Below are 20,932 nucleotides of genomic sequence, written 5' to 3' on the forward strand. Positions count from 1 at the left end.
GGGCAGGGAATATCAACTAACCCAGATTTTAAAAGAAAAGTGATCCACTTGATAAGAAAGATACCACTCCAGAAATTACAACTATTGTGTCACTGTTCACCCTTTAACTGTGATGGTAAATATTTACTTACAAATGTTATTGGTATTTTTTGCAAACCGCATTACCTCACTAAACTTTATATCTTTAAAAAAATTGCTTCAAACATAACATTCCTTTATAAAACTGCTTTTGCAGTTAAGGGAAATTTTGAGTGGATATATTTGATTTTTGGTTTCTTAAGCAGAAAAGGATACACTGGATAATGTAGAGCTAGATATTCCTTTAAAAAAAAAGAAAAAAAAGTTGGTCATGGCTAGAATGCTTTGGATCAAAAGTTTATTCAATTATAGCTAACCTGAGGTTTAAACAACACATACACACACTGATAGACACAAAACTACAGCAGTTAGTAATAGAAAGTAGTCAGATATGAAGACCTCACTCAACATTGATCCAGTAGTTGTCAGTTGTTGAATGGTGCCTTGTGTATAAAGTGGATGGCCTGATTTTGAAAAAGTGTTATGCATGTGTCCAGAATGTTCTCTAGTTTTTAAGATTTTTGTTTAATTTTTGCCCCACCAAGCAAGGGGTCATATATTAGCCACTGATCCATATTCTCATTGCTCAGTGATTTAATGTGCTTGTCTTTTTTTTTTTTTTTTTTTTTTTGTAGATAATTTATTGAACTATTAGATGGTTTAGTTAGTAGATCATCATTTAAGATTTGTTTTCCATGCTGGCTTTGTTGTATTCTGTTCTGTTTTCTATTTGGTTTTCTTCAACTTATTCTGTGGGTGATAATATATTCCCCCAGAGATAATATATTCAAGTGTTATGAGAGACATGAATGTGCCTTTCCTTCAAAAATAAATTCTTTCATACTTGCTGTTGGTAAAACGTCAAGCGTCGTCAAAATACATTTGTGGAGAAATTTTAAAACATCAATTCCAAAATATTTCCATTTGATTCTCGTTTATTTTACTAAATTCATTACATATAAACAACTGAGAGTAATCTCCCTTCGTCAGTAAAGAAATGCGAAAGAAACATGAGCATAGTCGGAAATCAAATCTAATTCTTTTTGATCTAAAAGTGATCTGTCATATAGAGATGACAAGAATTGAATCTCTTATCTTGCTCAAGCAAACGTCTTGTATCAACATAGCAAGAACGTTTGAATACAACAAAATGTGAGAATGAGTGACATGTCTTCCAGAAGTCAAACTACCCACTAGATAAAATCGGGAAAAAATCCAGGCTTTTATAACTTTCCTGTGGAAGTTTGTAGAAGAATTCTGAAATACTTTTTAGAACAATTCTGGCTAAAGTCTAGAATGATTTCGGCTGAAATCTTTTCAACCCAAGCAGAGGACTTCTTTTAAATTAGTTTAAAACAAAGCCACCAAAACAAACAGCTCTCACTACACTAGCATGGGTTGGATAGTTTGGGACAGAGGGCTATTCCAAGTTCTATTGTTTGTTTTGGCATGGTTTCTATTGCTGGATGCCCTTCCTAATGCCAACCACTTTACTGAGTGTACTGGGTGCTTTTTTGTTGCACCTGCAGGGTCACCAAGTAACTTGCAAGACAAGATAAAGTCTCCTCGACAGTGGGAGTACTATTGAGGGAGGTGGCTTTGTGCCAGTTGAGAAGTTAGAATAATAGATGGATAGAGGTGTCTTGTAGAAGAACTACAAGGATATTCCAGCTGGAGAAAAAGGGAGGAGAAGATACAAAGGATTGGAGTGAGTGTGGGGACAGAGGGGAAGATTTTATAAGAATGGAACGGGTATTGATTAGATGGGATAGAGGTGGCTGTAATAACTGAAGATAGGAGTGGCTTGGGTTGTCATGTTAGATATGTTTGGGGATTTTTGGAAAGAAGGGGGATGAAAGTGGTGCAAGGATGTATGGTGTATAGCAGATAGGAGAGAGCATGACTGGACACCTATTAAGTTCACATACTGCAAGTGTCAGCATTTTGTGATTTCAGAAAATGATAAAATAAATACTAGTCATGTACAGAGAATGATTTGACTATGCACTTCCTCAAATTAGAGACTTTCTGTTAGTTAAAAATAATTTTTTTTTTTTTATTCAGCAGAGATGGTAAAACAATTAATATACAGTTCTCAGAAGTTAATTTCTTTTTCTTTTTTTTTTACCTTTGCTTGTTTTGCATCGTTACTGTTTTATTGACTAATAATGAAATTACTATTATTGTTGTATTATTTTCATAGTTCTACATCATAGAAGTGAATGCCCGTCTATCACGGAGCTCAGCTCTTGCTAGCAAGGCTACTGGCTATCCTCTGGCCTATGTAGCAGCCAAACTTGCCCTCGGTAAACCTCTTCCAGAATTAAGAAATTCAGTCACCAACTCAACAACTGCTTGCTTTGAACCCAGTCTAGATTACTGTGTGGTGAAAATACCCAGATGGGATCTTAGTAAATTTTCACGAGTATCAACAAAGGTAAGAAGAGAACTTTTTATGTTAAGCAATCTTGGTGTATTATGTAGTTTAAGGTGATATATAATTTCAAACTTTGATTGATATTTTTTAATATTTGCTTTTACATGTTATTGATATCTTTCTTATTACATATATTTCTATTGACCGACAGCAAACGTTTGTGTTCCTTTCTCTAATAACATAAAATAGTGGCTGTAGTAGAACTTTTAACTCAGTAACCCAAGACATCACAAGTCATTGTTTCTAATTAATGAATTATGTTTCGGAATTTTAACTAGTTTCCTTTATTGATACCTTAAGTGCTTGCTGTATTATAATCAGTAATTGATTTAAAACTACAGAAACCATTACTAGTTTCAGTACTTCCTAAGCAAAATAGTTTCATATTTTGAATTTCTTTTTTACAAGTTATGTGAATGTAAACTGGGTGAGCCTCACAGGAAACAGAAAATGTAATTGGAATAGGTTTCCTGCAGTTGCATAGTAATGCAATCTCCCTCTGATATTTGTTTTTGCCTATGGTCCACTTAGATTACCATTTTACTCTAGTGGACCCTCATAGACATTCAATGATTAAAAACTAGTTTTAGAGATACTTCTTTCAACATTCTTATTTTGTTTTTCACCCATTCATATGTGTAGGTCTTCTATAGAACTTCCTGAGAGAACATTTTTCAGTGGTTGAAAACATGTTGAACTATGTAAAATGTGAGAGAAAGAAGCCTAGTTGTTTCTTGCAATAAATATATCGAAAGCAAAATTTTTTATAGACCCCCCCCCCCCCCCCCCCCTCCAAAAAAAATACTGCTGTAGATACCCCGTTTACTATTTTGCTTGCTCGGACTCACCAGAATCTTATATGGACCCCAGTTGAGATTCAGTTGTATAAAGGAAAGGATAGAGGTGGAGAATGCACATAGAATGTATCCAGACTTGATATTATTATAGCTTTTATTGTTTCCAGATTGGCAGCTCTATGAAGAGTGTTGGGGAAGCTATGGCCATTGGAAGAAAGTTTGAAGAAGCTTTGCAGAAAGCTTTGAGGATGGTTGATGAAGGAGTGAATGGGTTTGATCCTTATCACAAAGAACCCTCAGAAGAGGTAACTTTTATATATTTTGATTTACTTTTTGAATTATATCACTTGACTGAAGAAATTTCTCTAAACTTAGACAAATGCAAGATTGATGTATGATTGCAGAGCATATGCTTATAAAAGACATTGAAAGACATTAATACATAAAGTCAAAATATGTTTAATGTGATAAAAATTTGTTTCATTACTAAGAAGCACCAAACTAAATTCATAAAGAAAAATTTCTAGTGGTTTTAATCCGCACAAATCAGTGCAGACCTGCTTGTATAACTCCTTGCTTTCATTTCAATCTTACTGCTATCATGAGTAGCCCAAAACCCTGTGAATGAAATATAGTAAATGGAAGCTGGGGTGAAGCCTGCAGGAAGACCAATCCTATTTTTTAGTTGTAGACTTAATTTGTTATCTATTTTATAAAGCCACTGTTTTGGGCAGCTAGAATAGTACGAGGAGTTTGGTCTAAACACTAAATGATTTCAGCCAAGTCTACTCCATTACATTCAAGCCTATCTTCAGTGTGAAGCTAACTTCCAAGCAGTCGCAGATGACCCGAAAAAATGTCACTGTGTTGCCCTTCTTTTCGTGATTAAGTCATTTCTCCCCTCCCCCAAATCTTAGTCTAAAGTTTACCAAGACAGATTCAATTCTGGTATAGAAAGACAAAACTTAATACTGTAATGTATTTTGATCCTCTTGCTCAGCTGTTTCAGCTAATTGCTGCTATATATATATATATATATATATATATATGTATATATAGTGCGTGTTAAGTGAAAGAGCCAACTGAACAGCAAAAGAAGCTGATGAACATTTAACAAAAGAGAAAAGTCTCTTAGCCAAATAATGCCAAGTAACATTAACTCTCAATTTAAATGCCTCTCCTCTTTCATTATTGTGAAATCACTTGGGTATAATTGAAATAGAAATGATCCGATTATGTTGTAATGTTTTATTATCAGCATTTTGTTAATAGTAATTAAATTGTCTTTTCCAATATATTTTCCAGGAGCTGCAGAACCCAACTGATAAAAGGATCTTTGTCGTTGCCTCAGCTCTTAAGAAGGGCTATTCCATTGAAAAACTTTACCAGCTGACTAAAATTGATCGGTGGTTTTTAAATCGGTTTAAGGTCATTGTTGACCAATATACTTTGCTGGAACAATTCCAAACAAGGGTAAGTACAAGAAATATATATTGGTACAAGTTATGTATTTTAAAAATTTTATTATTTAAACCTGGTGTAATGATCATGGAACTGTAATGTCCCAAGATACTTGTTCACAACAATGTAGTGTGAACCACCTACCCTTCAGTTGATAATCTACACCTTATTGATCAACTCGGCTGTAATTTGGCTCTGTGATTACAAAATTTGTTTCATATCCAGATGGTTTTGAGTTCCATTGCACTGTAGCAATTTAAGCACATTTCTACAGGAGTTTTGGGCTGACCAATGCTTTGTGAGTGATATTAGTTGATGAAAACTACGATGGTCAACTGTCTTTAAATGGAGACTAATTGTGTATGACATAATTATGTCTCCTGTAAAACATTTTGTAGGTTTCTACATGTGGAGACAAGCGGAATAAAAAAAAAATCCTGTACAATTAAGGGTTGGCAACAAAAAGGGTATTTGGCTGTAAAATATTACCTTAGTAAGTTTCTACCAACATGTACATGTATTCTGAGTGTGTGTTCAATGGAGAGTTATTTGAAGCAGGATTTTTTTTCTGAAGGATGTACTCACTGCTACTAGCCCTTTCTTATTGTTACAAGTTAGGGCTTTTTTAATTCCAGAGGTTTTCATGTGCAGAACAACTTGTCATGTAATCAGGAAGATGGTGGTGGTGCTAGCAACAGCAAGTAATTGTCAAATGACTGAAACAAGTAAGAGGTAATAGATATGAGGTAGATTTATTGCTGAATGTTTTATTTTGGTCATTAACCATTCAGCTATAAAGCAGCTATGGAGGTGAATTTGGGTTGCCTCTTTGTGTGGCACTTTAGGCAACCTTGGGCTGGTCTGCCATTTGAGGAAAATTTGGTGTGCAGAAATTCATCACAGGTGTGTATTTGCCAAACAAAGGATGTAAACATTAGTGAGAAAACTGAAAAAGTAGTATTACTTGCAAATGCACTAACCCAGTGATTGGTCCATTGGAAACCAAAACCAGCAGCATAAATTGTTCATATATTAATGATATAAATATATAGATGTGCAAAGTAAGAAAACATGTAATAATAGCTGTAAAATTTGTATATTTAAGATGAAATTTATACCTTTGTTGGCTTCTAATCAGCTGTCTCTCTATCCTCGGTTTGAGATCTAAAAAAGTGTAACTTGATAGAGGGTAGCTGCTATATTTAGTAGGTCATGCAATCACATTGAATTATGGCCAAATACCTAAAACTGAAAATTTGTCCCTGAAGTATTGATTAGTTGATAATGATTGGTGAGAAGCTCCAAATTTTAGGTTCAGGACTTCATCCAATGGAAAGATAAGATGCATATGTATTTATACACAATTTTATCTATTTATAAAATTACTTTAATATGTAACTGGTCCTTGATACAGTGACTAAAAGGAACTAAAGAACTAATAGAATTATTTTTCATTCCTTTCTCTAATTTGTCTTCTAGCCCTGTGATCTTCCCAAACAAGTACTACTGCAAGCAAAGCAACTTGGATTCTGTGATCTGCAAATTGCCAAATGTGTTTCAAGGTAAGCGGGTTTAAAATTAACCCTAACTTGTATTCTATCTCCTTGTTAAATATTTCATGCAGTGAATTATTGTTTCTAACACTACGAAATGTTATTACCTTTTTAAATCAAAATTTAGCTGGTTTGTCATCAATACACTATAACATGTCTTAAAATGCTTTACTAAATGCTTGTCTGTCCATATTACCTATGTACCTATTTATTTACCTACTTATATATATATATTTGCATACATAAGTCTACTACCAAATCTACCTGTGTATGTATATACTGTAGGTATAGGGGCATCACTACTCTCTACATGTACTTCCTATTTAGTACAAGGGATGTTTCATTTATGAGGACGTACTCCTGTATGTGTCTGAATGATGGGGCTTTTGGATGCTTGGATAAAATACAGATATCAAGCCGGCCCAGTGTTCCATGTTGCTAGTGTATGGAGGGCTTTTTTCTGTTATCATATTGTCCGCAATGCTTCCAGATGTCTCAGCAATGTATGTCATGTTCTTGTCCTTACAAGCACCCTTTTTGCACCTTATGCTGTAGAATACATTTCTAGTCCTACAGTTAATGCCAGTGTTAATCTTCCATACCATGCAGTTCTCATTGGTGCATGTGGTATCTTGAAGGGGTCTGTCCTACATGACTGAATTGATGGAGCTCCCTGGCCTTTCAACGATCTTCATGTTGAGTTTGGTCTCCTTTAGAGCTTTCCTAAATCTACAGGCTAGTTCCCTATGTGTTGTAACCTCTACAAACATCACTACCTGATATCTGTTGGCCTTGTACTGTGTTCACACTGTTTGCTTTATCACAAACTTTCTGTATTCTATTCCAGTTTTCCTCTGTATCTAGGGCAGGTACCACTGGTTTCATTACATATAATGCTATCTACCTTCTTTCTAGCTCCCCTGTATACCCGAATCCTATCTTTCTGGTCATATCCAGAGAATTGCATGAAGTTCTGTACATGTTTCCTTGTTTCATAGAGTTTGCATAGTGGGGACACGTAATTCATTATCCTAAGTAAATCTGCTATCAGTATGTTGATTTTCATGTTGTGACAAAGCTGAGTTCTTGTGAACAACATATTTAGAAGCTTTGGGTTTTATGTAATAGGAGTGGAGGAGCTGCACTCTGTTGTTCACAGCCTCTAACCAGAGTTCAGTATCTCAGACAAGAAATCTATTGTTAGGGTGCCGAGTGGAGTAATCTGTAGTTAGCTACATGCTGGGTGCTCTCCATTCTGTTCCACACCGTTTCTACACTACAATTACCAGAGTTTGTCCTAACTTGAATATTGATGTCATCTACATACCTACAGTAAAGCAAAACAGTTGTGGATTGTTCAGATTGTTTGAAGGGGCTAGCCACACCGACACCAATGGCTGCACCTTGAACCTGCATGTATGATTTCCTGTTAAACTTTACTATGTGGTTCTTATGTTAGCCCCTATTGCATGTGCAATCATTTTTTGACCTGATTGTTGTTCTCAGGATCCTGGATGGGTATGGTCCAGCCACTCCAGTGCTATGCGATGCTTTTCTTCACTGCCGAAGTGATCATGGTTGGTTTTCCCTTCTGTGACCTGGTGGGGCAAAATATACTACAGTCATGGTTGTCCAGGTAGCTACAGTCATAGCTTAGTTTAAGGAGGAGGCCCAGTTCTCTTGTGTTGACTTCGTGGAACTATACTTTACTCTCACAGATAATCTGTGTATTTTTCCACAGCAAAATCTGTCTATAGATGGGTAGAGTGAAACTACATCCATACTACCCTCTTCACAACCTGCGAGGTCGTTGGAGTGGTTGCAACTACTGATTCTACTGAGGTGATCCTCCGTTCTCACACAGACATATAGTTGATTTATATGTATTATTGTTTAGATCCTAATCTGTTCTGATCAAGCAGAGCTGTGGTTAAAATACTCCATCTTTTAATTCAAGTGTAACTTTTTTCTTTCATTTTCTGTTTCTTAAATCAATGATTCTGCTAATATTTCAAACTTGTTGAATAACTGCTTAGAGAACGTTGGGACCCTTTTAGCACCAGAATGAATTGTAAATCGGAACAAAACTGTGGGGATACATCTTCGCTGAGAAAGACAAGAAATCTAATTTTAAAATGCCTAGTTATGTAACTTACATCAAATTGTTTTGTTGTACTTTATAGTCCAGTAGGTTTTTAGAGCTTTCATCCATGGACTGTTCAGATTTGGGTACAAGTGATGCAGATTATTCACTACTGGTATCGGGAGTACTACAGTATGTGTTTGTGTTACCTTAAGGAGAGTAACAGTGTATGATATTACCATCTTTGACTTAATTTTGACTTTCTTGTTAATTGCAGCACTGAACTTGTGATCAGGCACACTAGGGAACAATTTGGTGTAAAGCCATGGGTGAAACAGATTGATACAGTGGCAGCTGAGTGGCCAGCTGAGACCAACTATCTCTATTTGACATATAACAGCATTGAACACGACCTCCCATTTGCGGAAGGTCACATTATGGTGCTCGGTTCTGGAGTTTATAGAATTGGAAGCAGTGTTGAATTCGATTGGTGTGCTGTGAACTGTATCAGTGAATTGAGAGCGGTGAGTACAAGTGAATGTTGGAAGTTTGTCCCTCTGTTCCATTAGTTCTTATTCTATCAGTTCTCAAGTGATAGTGGTGGGGGACAAGCACAGACACACACACACACACACACACATAAATACGTACATACATGCATGTGTGTATATATATATATGTGAGTGTGTGTGTGTGTGTGTATAGATGTGTGTGTGTGTGTGTACAGATGTGTGTGTGTGTGTGTGTGTATAGATGTGTGTGTGTGTGTATATAGATGTGTGTGTGTGTGTATATAGATGTGTGTGTGTGTGTGTATATAGATGTGTGTGTGTGTGTATATAGATGTGTGTGTGTGTGTGTATATAGATGTGTGTGTGTGTATATAGATATGTATCTATATATACATGTATGTACATATGCATGTATATACATATACATATGTATGTATATCTATATACATATGTATATACGTGTTTGTATGTGTATATCTATACATACATGTATATGTGTGTATGTATGTATGTATATATACTAGGAGCAATGCCTGGTCGGTTTGGATGATGTGCCTGTAGAACCTGTAAGCATTCGACTTGTTTGTTCACACTTGCATTAAAAAAACAATTTTAAAATGACTTTTTTCTGTCAAAATGTTAAAACTGACTAAGGGAAAAAAAACAAACAACCAAGATTCAAGCAAATCGATAAATAAACACAAATACTAAGCGAACAAATATGTACCATCCCACTTCCGTTGCGTGCGCACATACTACTCCTTTTACATGCGCACACATATATTCACACAGTGATGAAACGCTGTTTGATTTTTTTTTCAGTGTGAAATTTTCATCATCCCACTACCAAGTATGGCATCACACCTTCCCTTCCTTTCTTATTCATCTGTCATTCCTTTCTTTCTCATTCATAAACCCAAAAGTATTATTATAGTAGAATGTCTCTTTAACCGTGGGAGCTATGGAAAAAATATGACATCATGCCTTCCATACTTACTCATCTATAACCCCATTCCATTCTCATTCCTGAATCCAAGAGTATTATTATAGTAGATTACCTTAGTAACCTAGGGAGCTATGAAAAGAATAGAAAGCCCAGCAATACTACCAGATCATTCTCCACCTCTGTGTGCTTTTTCACACAATTCCACCCAGCCGTTTGCTCCTGAATCCCAAGACAAGACAGAGTCGCCCATGTTAAATTTATATGTATAGAAATAGAGAATCGTGATGTCGTAGGAGAGAAATGTGTCCGCATGGATGATGGCTCACTTGCACTAAACAAGGCTGCAAAGAGAGAGGTATGGAGACACCACTATGAAAGATTGCTTAATAAAGAGAATGAATGGGAGGAAGAGAGTCTGCCGCATGTCGACCCAAGAGGGACCAGCTATCCTAATTGACAGTACCTAGGTAGATAAGGCGATTAAGAGTATGAAGACAGGGAAAGCTCCTGGCCCATCAGGAATCACTGCAGAGATGCTCAAAATATCTGGCAGTGTCTGCTATAGCCTAGTCACTCGTATAGTTAATCAGGTGATACACATACGCCATAGAAACCGGGAAACCGCGCCCATGAGCTTGGCTAGGCTTTGAAAGGGCACCGAAAAAATAAAAAACGAATATATATGTATGAATATATTTGTGTGTGTGTGTGTGTATATATATATATATATATATATATATAATATATATATATATATATATATATGCATGTATATCTATATATGTGTCATTCAAAATTTGATCTTGTGCTTGAAAATTAGAACTTATAAAGTGAGGTATTACTGTACCAGTAGAGGGTTGGGGGGGTCAATGTAATCGACTTACTCCTCTGCCCTGAAATTGCTGGCCTTGTGCCAAAATTTGAAACCAATGTAAACTTTTTTTATTTAAAGAGTATAATATACGTATATTATGGTAGTCTTTAATGCTGCTCCCATCTCAGTCTTCGTAGCTTTTCTCGTGATCACTGATATGTGGATGATTAATTCAACACAACGTGAAAAATATTGCCTAATTCTGTCCACAAATTTCACATACTTTTCATTTAGTACCTCATCTGCTGTAGATTTCTAATATCTTCAGTTTCTAGTTTACTTGATCTATTTCCCATTTCTTTTGTTTGACTTCTTGAGTTCTCAGCCATAGAAAGTACAGCTAACTGAAAAATTGTTGCTCCAACAAAAAGTATTCCACCTATCTAAAACAAAATTCTTTGCATTTTGTCTAATGTTTCCATTTTCTCTCTCTTTACAGATGTCCCACAAGACCATAATGGTCAACTGCAATCCTGAGACTGTCAGTACAGACTATGACATGTGTGATCGTCTTTATTTTGATGAAATATCATTTGAGGTAAAAATTGATAAAGACTATGTATTTGTGGGTTTTTTTAATTTTTTGTATATTCTAGGTTACCCTTGATTAAACTTAGTCATATTCATTCCTGCTATGACTATTTTTTTTTTTTTTTTTTTTTTTTTTAAGAATAATTTTGAGTAAGATTTTCATGCTATTTCTAGCAAGTTGAGCTGCCATGTACAGGCTCCCTTATTGGCTAGCTGAAGTTTCTGCTTTCATAGTAAATGGACCTGATAGAACTAGTCTTGGTCCTTATTACACCTGTGTTAAGATTTGGAACATCACATAGCAAATCATTCAATTGTAGAGCGTTTCTGGCTGGTTCCAACAGTAACTGTACCACTCTGTACTCTCTATTTGTATCATTGGTTAAACATGAAAAGAAAAGCTTACTCTTCTCAATGTGATATATATATATATATATAAAACATTGAGAGGGGTAGATAGATATACACACACACACACACACACACACACACCTAGAAGTGGATTTCTTTGGCTTACAATACATTATTCTCAGTGTAACTAGGGACACTAGGGGACCTATTGGATTCTCTCCACTCTTTGTCCCACCCGAGCTCTTTCATCACCATAAGATATATACTTATGAGACTTGCATATACCTTATATCCACTACATGTATTCCTCACTGGCCATTAGCTATTGTCAGCTTTCATTCACTCATCATTTATCCACCTATTTCTACTTGTCACTTTCTTACCTCTATCCTCTCTAGCTCTGGCACCACAAGATTTTGTTCCTAGTACACTGTTGGGTTGTGAGGACACTATTCTTGTTGAGGATGAAACCACCTCTCTAGTGCTGGTGTTATGAAAAATCTACCCAATACACACTGTAAAGTAATTGGTGTTAAAGAGAACATCTAGCTGTAGAAACCAAGTGAAAAATGAAACTTATAAGCAATCTATGAGAACAACAATGACCCATCCAACCATATCATCGAAAGTGAACTTAAAACAATGATTATGTTATATGTATATATAAAATCCATTATTTTTATATCTAATTATTTCTCTGTTTCTTTTTTGATGATTTCAGACTGTAATGGACATATATGACCTAGAGAACCCAGAAGGAATTATTTTATCGATGGGTGGTCAACTGCCAAACAACATTGCTATGTCTCTACACAGACAACAGGTAAGCTATCTAATAGCCAAACCTACCATAATTCATTGGGATGATGTTCAATTAAAAGGTTAATTCATTTGAAAATGTTTGCTTGTTTATGAATGTGTATTTGTGTTAATTTGTATGTTGTCTTTTTTTTTATTATTTTACTTCGCTGGATTTGCCGTCTGAGCTATTGTTTGTAAACCTGTTGTCAGCCCTGATCATGGAGGCCTAATTCTTGTACACATGTGATAGGTTTACTGTGTGTTTGAGTTTGATATTTTTCTCATGTGCGTATTTATATGTAATGGATTTATTGAGTATCTATGTAAGTTTTCAGTTTTTATGTGTATATGCACACTCCATTTCTACTATACTACTTGCTCTTTCTTATTCTTTCTAGGCTCGTATTCTTGGTACCTCACCTGAGTTTATTGATAATGCTGAAAATCGATTCAAGTTCTCTCGTATGTTGGACAATATGGGCATTTCTCAACCCATGTGGAGAGAGCTGGATGACCTTGAGGTAAGGCATCTCTTCTCTTTTATCCTTTAAAACACTTAACATTTCTTTCACTCATCTGACAGTGCACCCTCTATGAATGTTCATATGCATGGGTATGTACAAAGTCAAGTGAAAAGGCTTTAGTTTTTGATTGCTAAATAAACAATAAAGCATATTTTAAAATAGATTACATACATCATAAACATTTGGATGGTGTTAGTTGATAGAAAGTACTGGTTGAATACTTTTATTTGATTAGTTGCTGTGGTGTTAGTGCATCTACTATGATGGTACACTTAACATGCCACTCTGTTTAACACCACTACCTTATACTTTTGTATCTTTAACAGAGTTCATTCTTCTGCAAGCATTTAGACTACAACCTTGATTCGTTCAGGGACAATATTTATTTTTTCCTACAGACAATGTTCAGAATGGGCATCAGCCTCACCAATTCACCAGTCTGTGAAGGCCTACAAATGTTATGAGCATTGCTGTTCAGCTTCTAAAACAAAAAAAAAAAATTTTTAAACCCTCAAAAGCTGCATCACTTTCACTCTTACTACCAACATTACTGTCACTATAAATACCATGTTACTATTACCAGTGAACAACTTCATAAAATTAATTTGCAAAGTTGATTATCAGAATTTATCACAGCCCTATGAAAAATGAAGCCGTTTTTCCATGAAAGCTCTTCACTTTCATAGTTAATGAATGTGACAACTTCTAGATTTCATTAACTTATTACTTTGTGGTGTTGTCTATCTATTGCAGGAAGCCAAAAAATTCTGTGATACTGTTGGTTTCCCATGCCTTGTTCGTCCTTCCTATGTCCTGAGTGGTGCTGCTATGAATGTGGCCCACACTCACAAAGATTTGGAAAGTTATTTGACTCAAGCCAGTGCCGTATCCAAGGAGCATCCAGTTGTTATTTCTAAGTTTATTCTTGAAGCTAAAGTAAGTACCACAAATTCATTTGATCTCTTTTTCTTCAGTCTCTCTTGCTATCACTTTTATTGTCACAAAGTTTGTAGCCCCACCACTCATTTGCTTTTCTCTTTTTTTTCCATTTACTTTTTCCTCTCTTGTTCAATCTCACCTCAATTGTTTCAGTCCTCCTAATTCTTCTTAACTTCACCTATTTTCAGTAAAACTCTTCCACTGTTTTACTACTCCAGAATTCTTTCACTCTTCCAAATCACCTATATAATTATGCCACACACCCTTGCCCTTAGTTATTAACTCACCCTTCCTTATAGCTCAGATCTGTACATATATGAATCTAACCAATACTTTCACCAACTTTTTGGGGGGGTTCTCTACAGGAAATTGATGTGGATGCTGTGGCATGTGATGGAGAGGTCGTCTGCATGGCTATTTCTGAACATGTTGAGAATGCTGGTGTGCACTCTGGTGATGCTACACTGATGACGCCACCACAAGACATCAATGAAAAGACCCTAGCTCGTATCAAATTGATTTGCTGCACAGTTGGCCGAGCACTTGAAGTGACAGGTCCGTTTAACCTACAACTTATTGCAAAGGTTTGTTTCTTCTGTTTTTGTACTATATTTTGTGTGTGTGTGTGTGTGAGAGAGATTTCTCATGTGGTGTGTATATTTGTTTTTTTTAGAACATGGCTTGTCTTTTGTATGTAGTTTCTTGTGTTATGTGGTTTTAAGTTTGCTATTTGTTGTACATTTTCAAAATTTTTAGTATTTCACTTTCTAATACAATTTTCCTTTTTCAACAACTTGGTCTAGTTCATTGACATTATATGTTATCTTGCTCCACCATTACTACTTTCTTCATTTAGATACTTTATAATCCCGATTCATATTTTTATAATATTAATATTAATAGTAATAATAATAATAATAATAATAATATTTTCTTAGTTGAGTAGATTGGCAGAAATGGTAAGGAGTATCCTGTTATGGTCAGCTTTACCTTTTATCATTCTGGAGTAAACAATCATTACTTGATTATGTTGTCCTTAACAAAAAACTGTGACCTTGTGCCAGTGCTAAAATTTATTATTATTGAAATTTTTTAGGACAACCAGTTGAAAGTGATTGAATGCAATGTCCGTGTGTCACGGTCGTTTCCATTTGTATCTAAAGCTTTGGACCATGACTTCATTGCGATGGCCACCCGAGCCATTATGGGAGAGAAACTGGAACCAGTCAATGTTCTTGCTGGTTGCCGCAAAGTGGCACTCAAGGTAAGACGGATTTTTATTTTTAAAAATTGTATTTTCTTTTCAGGTTTTTAAAAGTTTCTAACAGTCTATTGTCATTGCTTACAACTTACAATTAATTCTCCAGTGAACACAAATGTATCCACATTGCAGATATGTCTAGTGTGCTGCCATTTATATTCCTTCTTTTTCTTATAACTTCCAATTCACTACAACTGTCCTTTTTGTCTATGGTTACAATATGTCTTTTTTAAAGATGTTAAGATTTATAGAAAGTGACTTGAAGGTCTGTTATTATAGTTATGTTTGCATCAAGTTCACCAAAGCACTTCTTTTTGCAATGAAGGTCTGCAGAAAAAAAATCAAAGGAGCATTTTTGGAGAACAAAACCATGCGTGTGTGTGTGTGTGTGTATATAGGGTGTCCTTAAAAGCTGGACACATAAGGCAAAATGTATATTTTCAAGAAATACACACACACACAATAAATATTTTCTAGGCTTAATTCAGTTTCTAACAGTCTAAACTAAAAGAAACTTAATACCATCTCATCATGGTAACCTGAAAGATAAATTAGTGTTGATTTGTGGGTTTTAAGGGTGGGGAGAATATTTCTTTTTGTTTAAATCCTTCATATTCAACATGCCAGAATGATTAATAACTATATCCTTGGTTTGACAGTGCAATAATAAAGTACCAGCTGCTGTTTAGCTCCATGGCAGCTCTGAGTCAGCAGACTTAAGATGAAAGATGTCCCATTTATGATCATCTCATCTTTATTCTCAGACTTACCCGAGATCACTCCTGGTTCTATAATCCAACCTTCATGTTAATTTGTTTCAAACACCTGTTTAAGTATAGCAAAATTAATTGAAATGAAGGTAATGTATTTCAACAGAAGTATAAATAGCAAAAATATAAAGGTTTATCCTCTGAGTTCATTTAAATTTGAAATTCTATTGTCTGTACTTGGCTGTCAAGAACTCCTGCTAAAAATTGATAGTGTTGAGAAAACTCTAGTCTGGTCATTTCCTTGTTGCTTGTAGCATAATAGAATACACTACATCCATACTGTAGAATGGTTGGTGATAGGAAAGGGAAAACATAGTATGCACAAGAAAGATCTTGGAAATAGGCAGTCACTAGGATGACAGAATGTTTTATGATTTGTTCTGACTTCTGCACTGTGTTTAAATACCATTAAGATCAACTTTGCCTTTCACGCTTGATGAAATAAATTACCAGTTCATTGTGACAAATTGTATGGGGTTCCTTGTGGTATTTGTTTCAGTTTTTGACATGGTAGGCTTAATTTTGTTACCTGGTTTAACCTTACCGCTTAGTTCTTGGGTGCCTTTAGTAAAGTCTTGTCTGTTGCAAGCATTTGGTTCAAGTCTCAGATCTCCACTTTCATGGGAGAAAAAGAGGAAGTTATCCTCAGTCTTCAAAACAATGAGTCATGTGTTTTCTCTGGTTGATGTGCTTGATGATGATGATAATGATGAATGACAAATAACATGACCCTATCAAATTCATGTCAGCAAGGGAAAAAAAAGTATAAATGACACTATTCCCACATACACACAATTTCTATGCTTGTACATATACATACTACTTGCTCACATGTTACAGGTACCCGTCTTCTCCTTCTCCCGTCTTCGTGGTGCTGATGTGTTGCTAGGTGTTGAGATGGCCAGTACAGGTGAAGTTGCTGGCTTTGGTGAGGACCGTTATGAAGCTTACCTCAAGGCTCAACTCAGCTCAGGATTTAAAATTCCTCATAGAAATATTTTGATATCCATTGGTAGCTTCAAGGTAAGGGTTGTTTCTTAAATGTTTGTATATATGCTGGGAATGGGTTTCTTAGTGTCATTGTTAGAATGAGTTTGTTCGCCTGTCTAGGTTTGCTTGTCTGCACACTTGGTGGTTGTCTCTGGTCATTAGTGTGTATGTATGAATGTTATGAGTGGAGTTGTATGTCGGAGTGTTCAGGTCAAGGTATGTTGAGTGGGGTTAGGTGTATGTGCACACCTTGGAGTAAGGTGCAGGTAGGTATAAATGTTTATGTTTACATGTATAAGTATCATTAGATGTGTAGGATATGCCTTCTAGTTGTTTTTGCTCGCTAATATAAAAACCAGTATGTTTTGGTCTTTTGTTTTCTCTCCTCCTCTTCACTGTATTTAATCTACTGTATTAATGTTCATCCTGTTTCCACCACTCTACTTTAAGATAATGCAGTCCACTCTCTATACTGTTCAGATGTTCACTTCTCATAATTTTTTAACAATTCTTTTCATTTTTCACTCTCTTCGCTCTCATTCTAAATGCTTACCATTTCAGCACAAGAATGAGCTTCTTCCTTCAGTAAAGACACTTGAAGAAATTGGCTACAATCTCTTTGCCAGTATGGGGACAGCTGACTTCTACACAGAACATGGTGTCAAGGTAAGTATCCTCTCTCTATCAAAGTATTATTATTTTTTTTTTTCTCTTTGTCTCTCTCTTTCATGTTCTATGTGTGGTATCCCCTGTGTGTCATTATATTAACTGACCCCTATTTCATTACTATTCCAGATCAAAGCTGTGGACTGGCCTTATGAAAATATCAGTGAAAATGGCAACGGCAATGGTGTAGAGCAGAGGACAATAGCAGACTACTTGGCTAAAAACATGTTTGACCTAGTCATCAATTTGCCCATGCGTAATGGTGGCACTTATAGGGCTTCATCTTTTGTCACCCAGGGCTACAAGACACGACGTATGGCCATTGATTATTCTGTACCTCTCATAACTGATGTCAAGTGCACCAAACTTTTGGTGGAGGTCAGATTTTTTTTCCTATTATATTTTTTATTTTAACCTTTCATTATTATATTTCTAAAATCTTTCTCAAGATAAGTGTGAATTTAGACTAACTTTTTTTCATAAATTTATTGATGTGACATTTGAAATGCATCTTAACAATAGATGTATAACAACTGCATTATCTTGAAACTACTTGGTTAATCACTGACATAGAAAATTCTTAAAATTTTGTTTCAATATCATATGATTTATCAGCCAATATTTAACTGAGATAAATGATGGAATGTTGTATAGGACTTCAAAGGAGGAGTTAGATGCATAATTAACATTTTAATTGGACTTGAGTACATGTAAAACAGGTACAGACATAAATAAAATAGCATGAAAATGTTTGAAGAAAATTACAAAATGAGCAGAACTTCATGCTTGTCTAACAAGTAATTAACAAATAAATTTTACAAATTAGTATACATGTTAAAGCATTTTACAGATAAATTCAATAATAGCAATTTTTATAAATTGCAAATTTAGAAGATTTCGAAATTTCTATGCTTGGACACATACAAAGTTTTCTTGTATTAAAGGTTCCTGTCTTCTATATGAAATTAAACTGAGTTTCTTATTTAAAAAGAAAAAAAGCCCCATTATTCCTTTTTTTACACTTTTATATAACACTTCATTTCATCTTATTGTATGAATGGTGGAATTAAACAGAAATAGTCAATGGATTTCGATTTTTTTCTCTGTCATCACTTTTACTACTGCTGTTTATTGTTTATACTATCAGAAATTGAAACATCTCGTTCCAAATCTACCTTGTGTTATACTCCTTACATAAACAATTCATTTAAAAATTCTTTCAGTTCAAAGTCATTGTTTTCTAAATTAGAAACATAAAAGAAATAAGGAATAGCCTGTGAAAATGTTTGGCTATAAGAATTTTGAAAACACTTTTGTTTGATTTTGATGATTGTATTGTTTTTGGTTGGCACAATTGTCAACTTTGTGATAGTTTCTCCTAACATATGTAAAACAGCTGTGTTCATTCACTGATGTAACATTAAAGATTACACATGTTCACTTTTACTTATTTACTTAAGATCTTCAGAGATGACAGAGACAAAGATCCAGTCTAGGCCTGGTGCTATCTAGCTTAGTGCCACATTGTTCTTAAGATAGTAAAATGAGTGTCAGTCATTATATACCCCACTTCAAATTCCTCTACCCTCACTACCTTTAAAAATTCTTCGCATATAAGTTTGATCTTCTGCACAACACTAAAATGTTATCTACCATAATCTTGAGTCAGCCTAATCTGTGTGAGTGATATTTGTTAGAAAACTGTGGAAGTCCGTTTGGTAGACTCTGTGTAATTCAAAGATTAGCATTAAGTTGATTGTGCTTAGTGATTATTTTAAGGGTATAAGTATTTGAAAAATCTGTCAAACTGTTGCAGTATTGGCTGAATAACAAGTGGTTCAGTATATTTATTTCTATCTCATTTCATATTCAGTAAGCTCTTCTTTCTTAATCAATTGTTGTGCCCAAGGTAACACAGGTAACTAACTGAAAGATATATTTTATTACTTCTTACAGGCACTTCGTCGGCTTAGAGAAGCTCCGCCTCTGAAAATACAATATGATTGTATGACTTCTCGCAGAGTTGTCCGTTTACCAGGTAATGAATCACCTTACTTTCCTTGGCAATTTCTTCATATCTCCTAGCTCAAAGACTGTACCTTTCAACTGAATTTATTGTTGTACATCCTTTCTAAGAACAGTTCTGGTAACAACTTAATGTTGGCTGTATATATCAAGATTAAAGTTTACAACCTTTTGGCTAATAAAAGTTTTAAGTTTGTGGCCACTGAGCCCTTTGTTGTCAGTTAGTTTACTTGTTACCCTGATAGCAACTATGATGGTGGTGATCATTTTGGTCTCTTTCTATACTTCCTAGGTCTTATTGATGTTCATGTTCATGTAAGGGAACCTGGTGCAATCCAGAAAGAAGACTGGCAGACTGCCACAAAAGCTGCACTTGCTGGAGGTATAACCATGATTCTGGCCATGCCAAATACCCAACCAGCAGTTGTAGACCAAGCCTCATTTGCTCTTGTTCAGAAGGTAATTAAGATTTCTAATCTATCATCTACTTACCCAATTGTTATCTATATAACCACATATGTAGTTGTTCATCTATATAACATTTTATCTACATGTCATCAGACTTTCTATCATCTACATACCACTATACTTAGTATGAAAAAGCCATATGCATTTGCTTGCAGATAATGCTCATACACATATAGGAACTGCACAAACTTTCACTATTTTTCTTCTAGCACCCTTCATATACAATTTGTACAACTCACAACTACCCTCTCCCTTGAAGAAACACTCATCATTGCTAAATCTCCCTCAAATAACACTACCATCTTAAACAAAGAAAGGCATGTTGAATAATGTTTTGAATACATCTAAAGACAAGATAGTCATTACTAGAATTCCTTTGATCATAGGACTGTTTCTTCATAACTTGGGACTAAACAACCACCTTGTCCTCTGTCTAGATTTCTCTTTAACTCTCATAATTTACTGTCTCATCCATCTATATCTCTTATAACTCTTGCCTCTTATATCTTCCTCTTTGTATGCTTTTCCTCTCCTTCCTCCAAATCTCCAATTTCAATTTAATTCCACCAGACATCACAATTTAAGCTTCCATCTCTCTTTTTTCAGATTGCCAAGAACGCAGCTCACTGTGATTATGGTATCAATGTTGGTGCCAGTAAAGACAATGCACAGACTCTTGTTCAAATTGGAGCTAAGGCAGGAGCATTGAAGATGTATCTCAATGAAACTTACACTACCCTCAAACTAGATAGCATGGCAGACTGGCAGAAGGTACTCGCTCTTTCTATATATATATATATATACATATATAGGGTCATCCCGTAAATAATGTGGTTTTTATACTTTTTTTTTTTTTTTTTTTTTT

General features: G+C 35.2%; 1 protein-coding gene across 4 annotated transcripts in view; it reads left to right on the forward strand.

Moving 5' to 3' along the window:
* The window catches only part of LOC106882594 (CAD protein), a 98,584-nt gene that overhangs the window by 45,928 nt on the left and 31,724 nt on the right, over positions 1 to 20,932 (forward strand). For all 4 annotated transcript variants that reach the window (XM_014933327.2, XM_014933329.2, XM_014933328.2 and 1 more), the window contains exons 14-30: positions 2,282 to 2,515; positions 3,480 to 3,617; positions 4,618 to 4,785; positions 6,253 to 6,335; positions 8,687 to 8,933; positions 11,181 to 11,279; positions 12,345 to 12,446; positions 12,823 to 12,945; positions 13,702 to 13,884; positions 14,253 to 14,471; positions 14,984 to 15,151; positions 16,759 to 16,941; positions 17,470 to 17,574; positions 17,704 to 17,952; positions 19,531 to 19,612; positions 19,892 to 20,058; positions 20,674 to 20,838. In XM_014933327.2, coding sequence (XP_014788813.1) covers positions 2,282 to 2,515; positions 3,480 to 3,617; positions 4,618 to 4,785; positions 6,253 to 6,335; positions 8,687 to 8,933; positions 11,181 to 11,279; positions 12,345 to 12,446; positions 12,823 to 12,945; positions 13,702 to 13,884; positions 14,253 to 14,471; positions 14,984 to 15,151; positions 16,759 to 16,941; positions 17,470 to 17,574; positions 17,704 to 17,952; positions 19,531 to 19,612; positions 19,892 to 20,058; positions 20,674 to 20,838 — 2,715 coding nt within the window. The remainder of the gene's footprint in view (positions 1 to 2,281; positions 2,516 to 3,479; positions 3,618 to 4,617; positions 4,786 to 6,252; positions 6,336 to 8,686; positions 8,934 to 11,180; positions 11,280 to 12,344; positions 12,447 to 12,822; positions 12,946 to 13,701; positions 13,885 to 14,252; positions 14,472 to 14,983; positions 15,152 to 16,758; positions 16,942 to 17,469; positions 17,575 to 17,703; positions 17,953 to 19,530; positions 19,613 to 19,891; positions 20,059 to 20,673; positions 20,839 to 20,932) is intronic.

The sequence above is a fragment of the Octopus bimaculoides genome, chromosome 4, assembly GCF_001194135.2.
Source record: "Octopus bimaculoides isolate UCB-OBI-ISO-001 chromosome 4, ASM119413v2, whole genome shotgun sequence".
Lineage (NCBI taxonomy): Eukaryota > Metazoa > Mollusca > Cephalopoda > Octopoda > Octopodidae > Octopus > Octopus bimaculoides.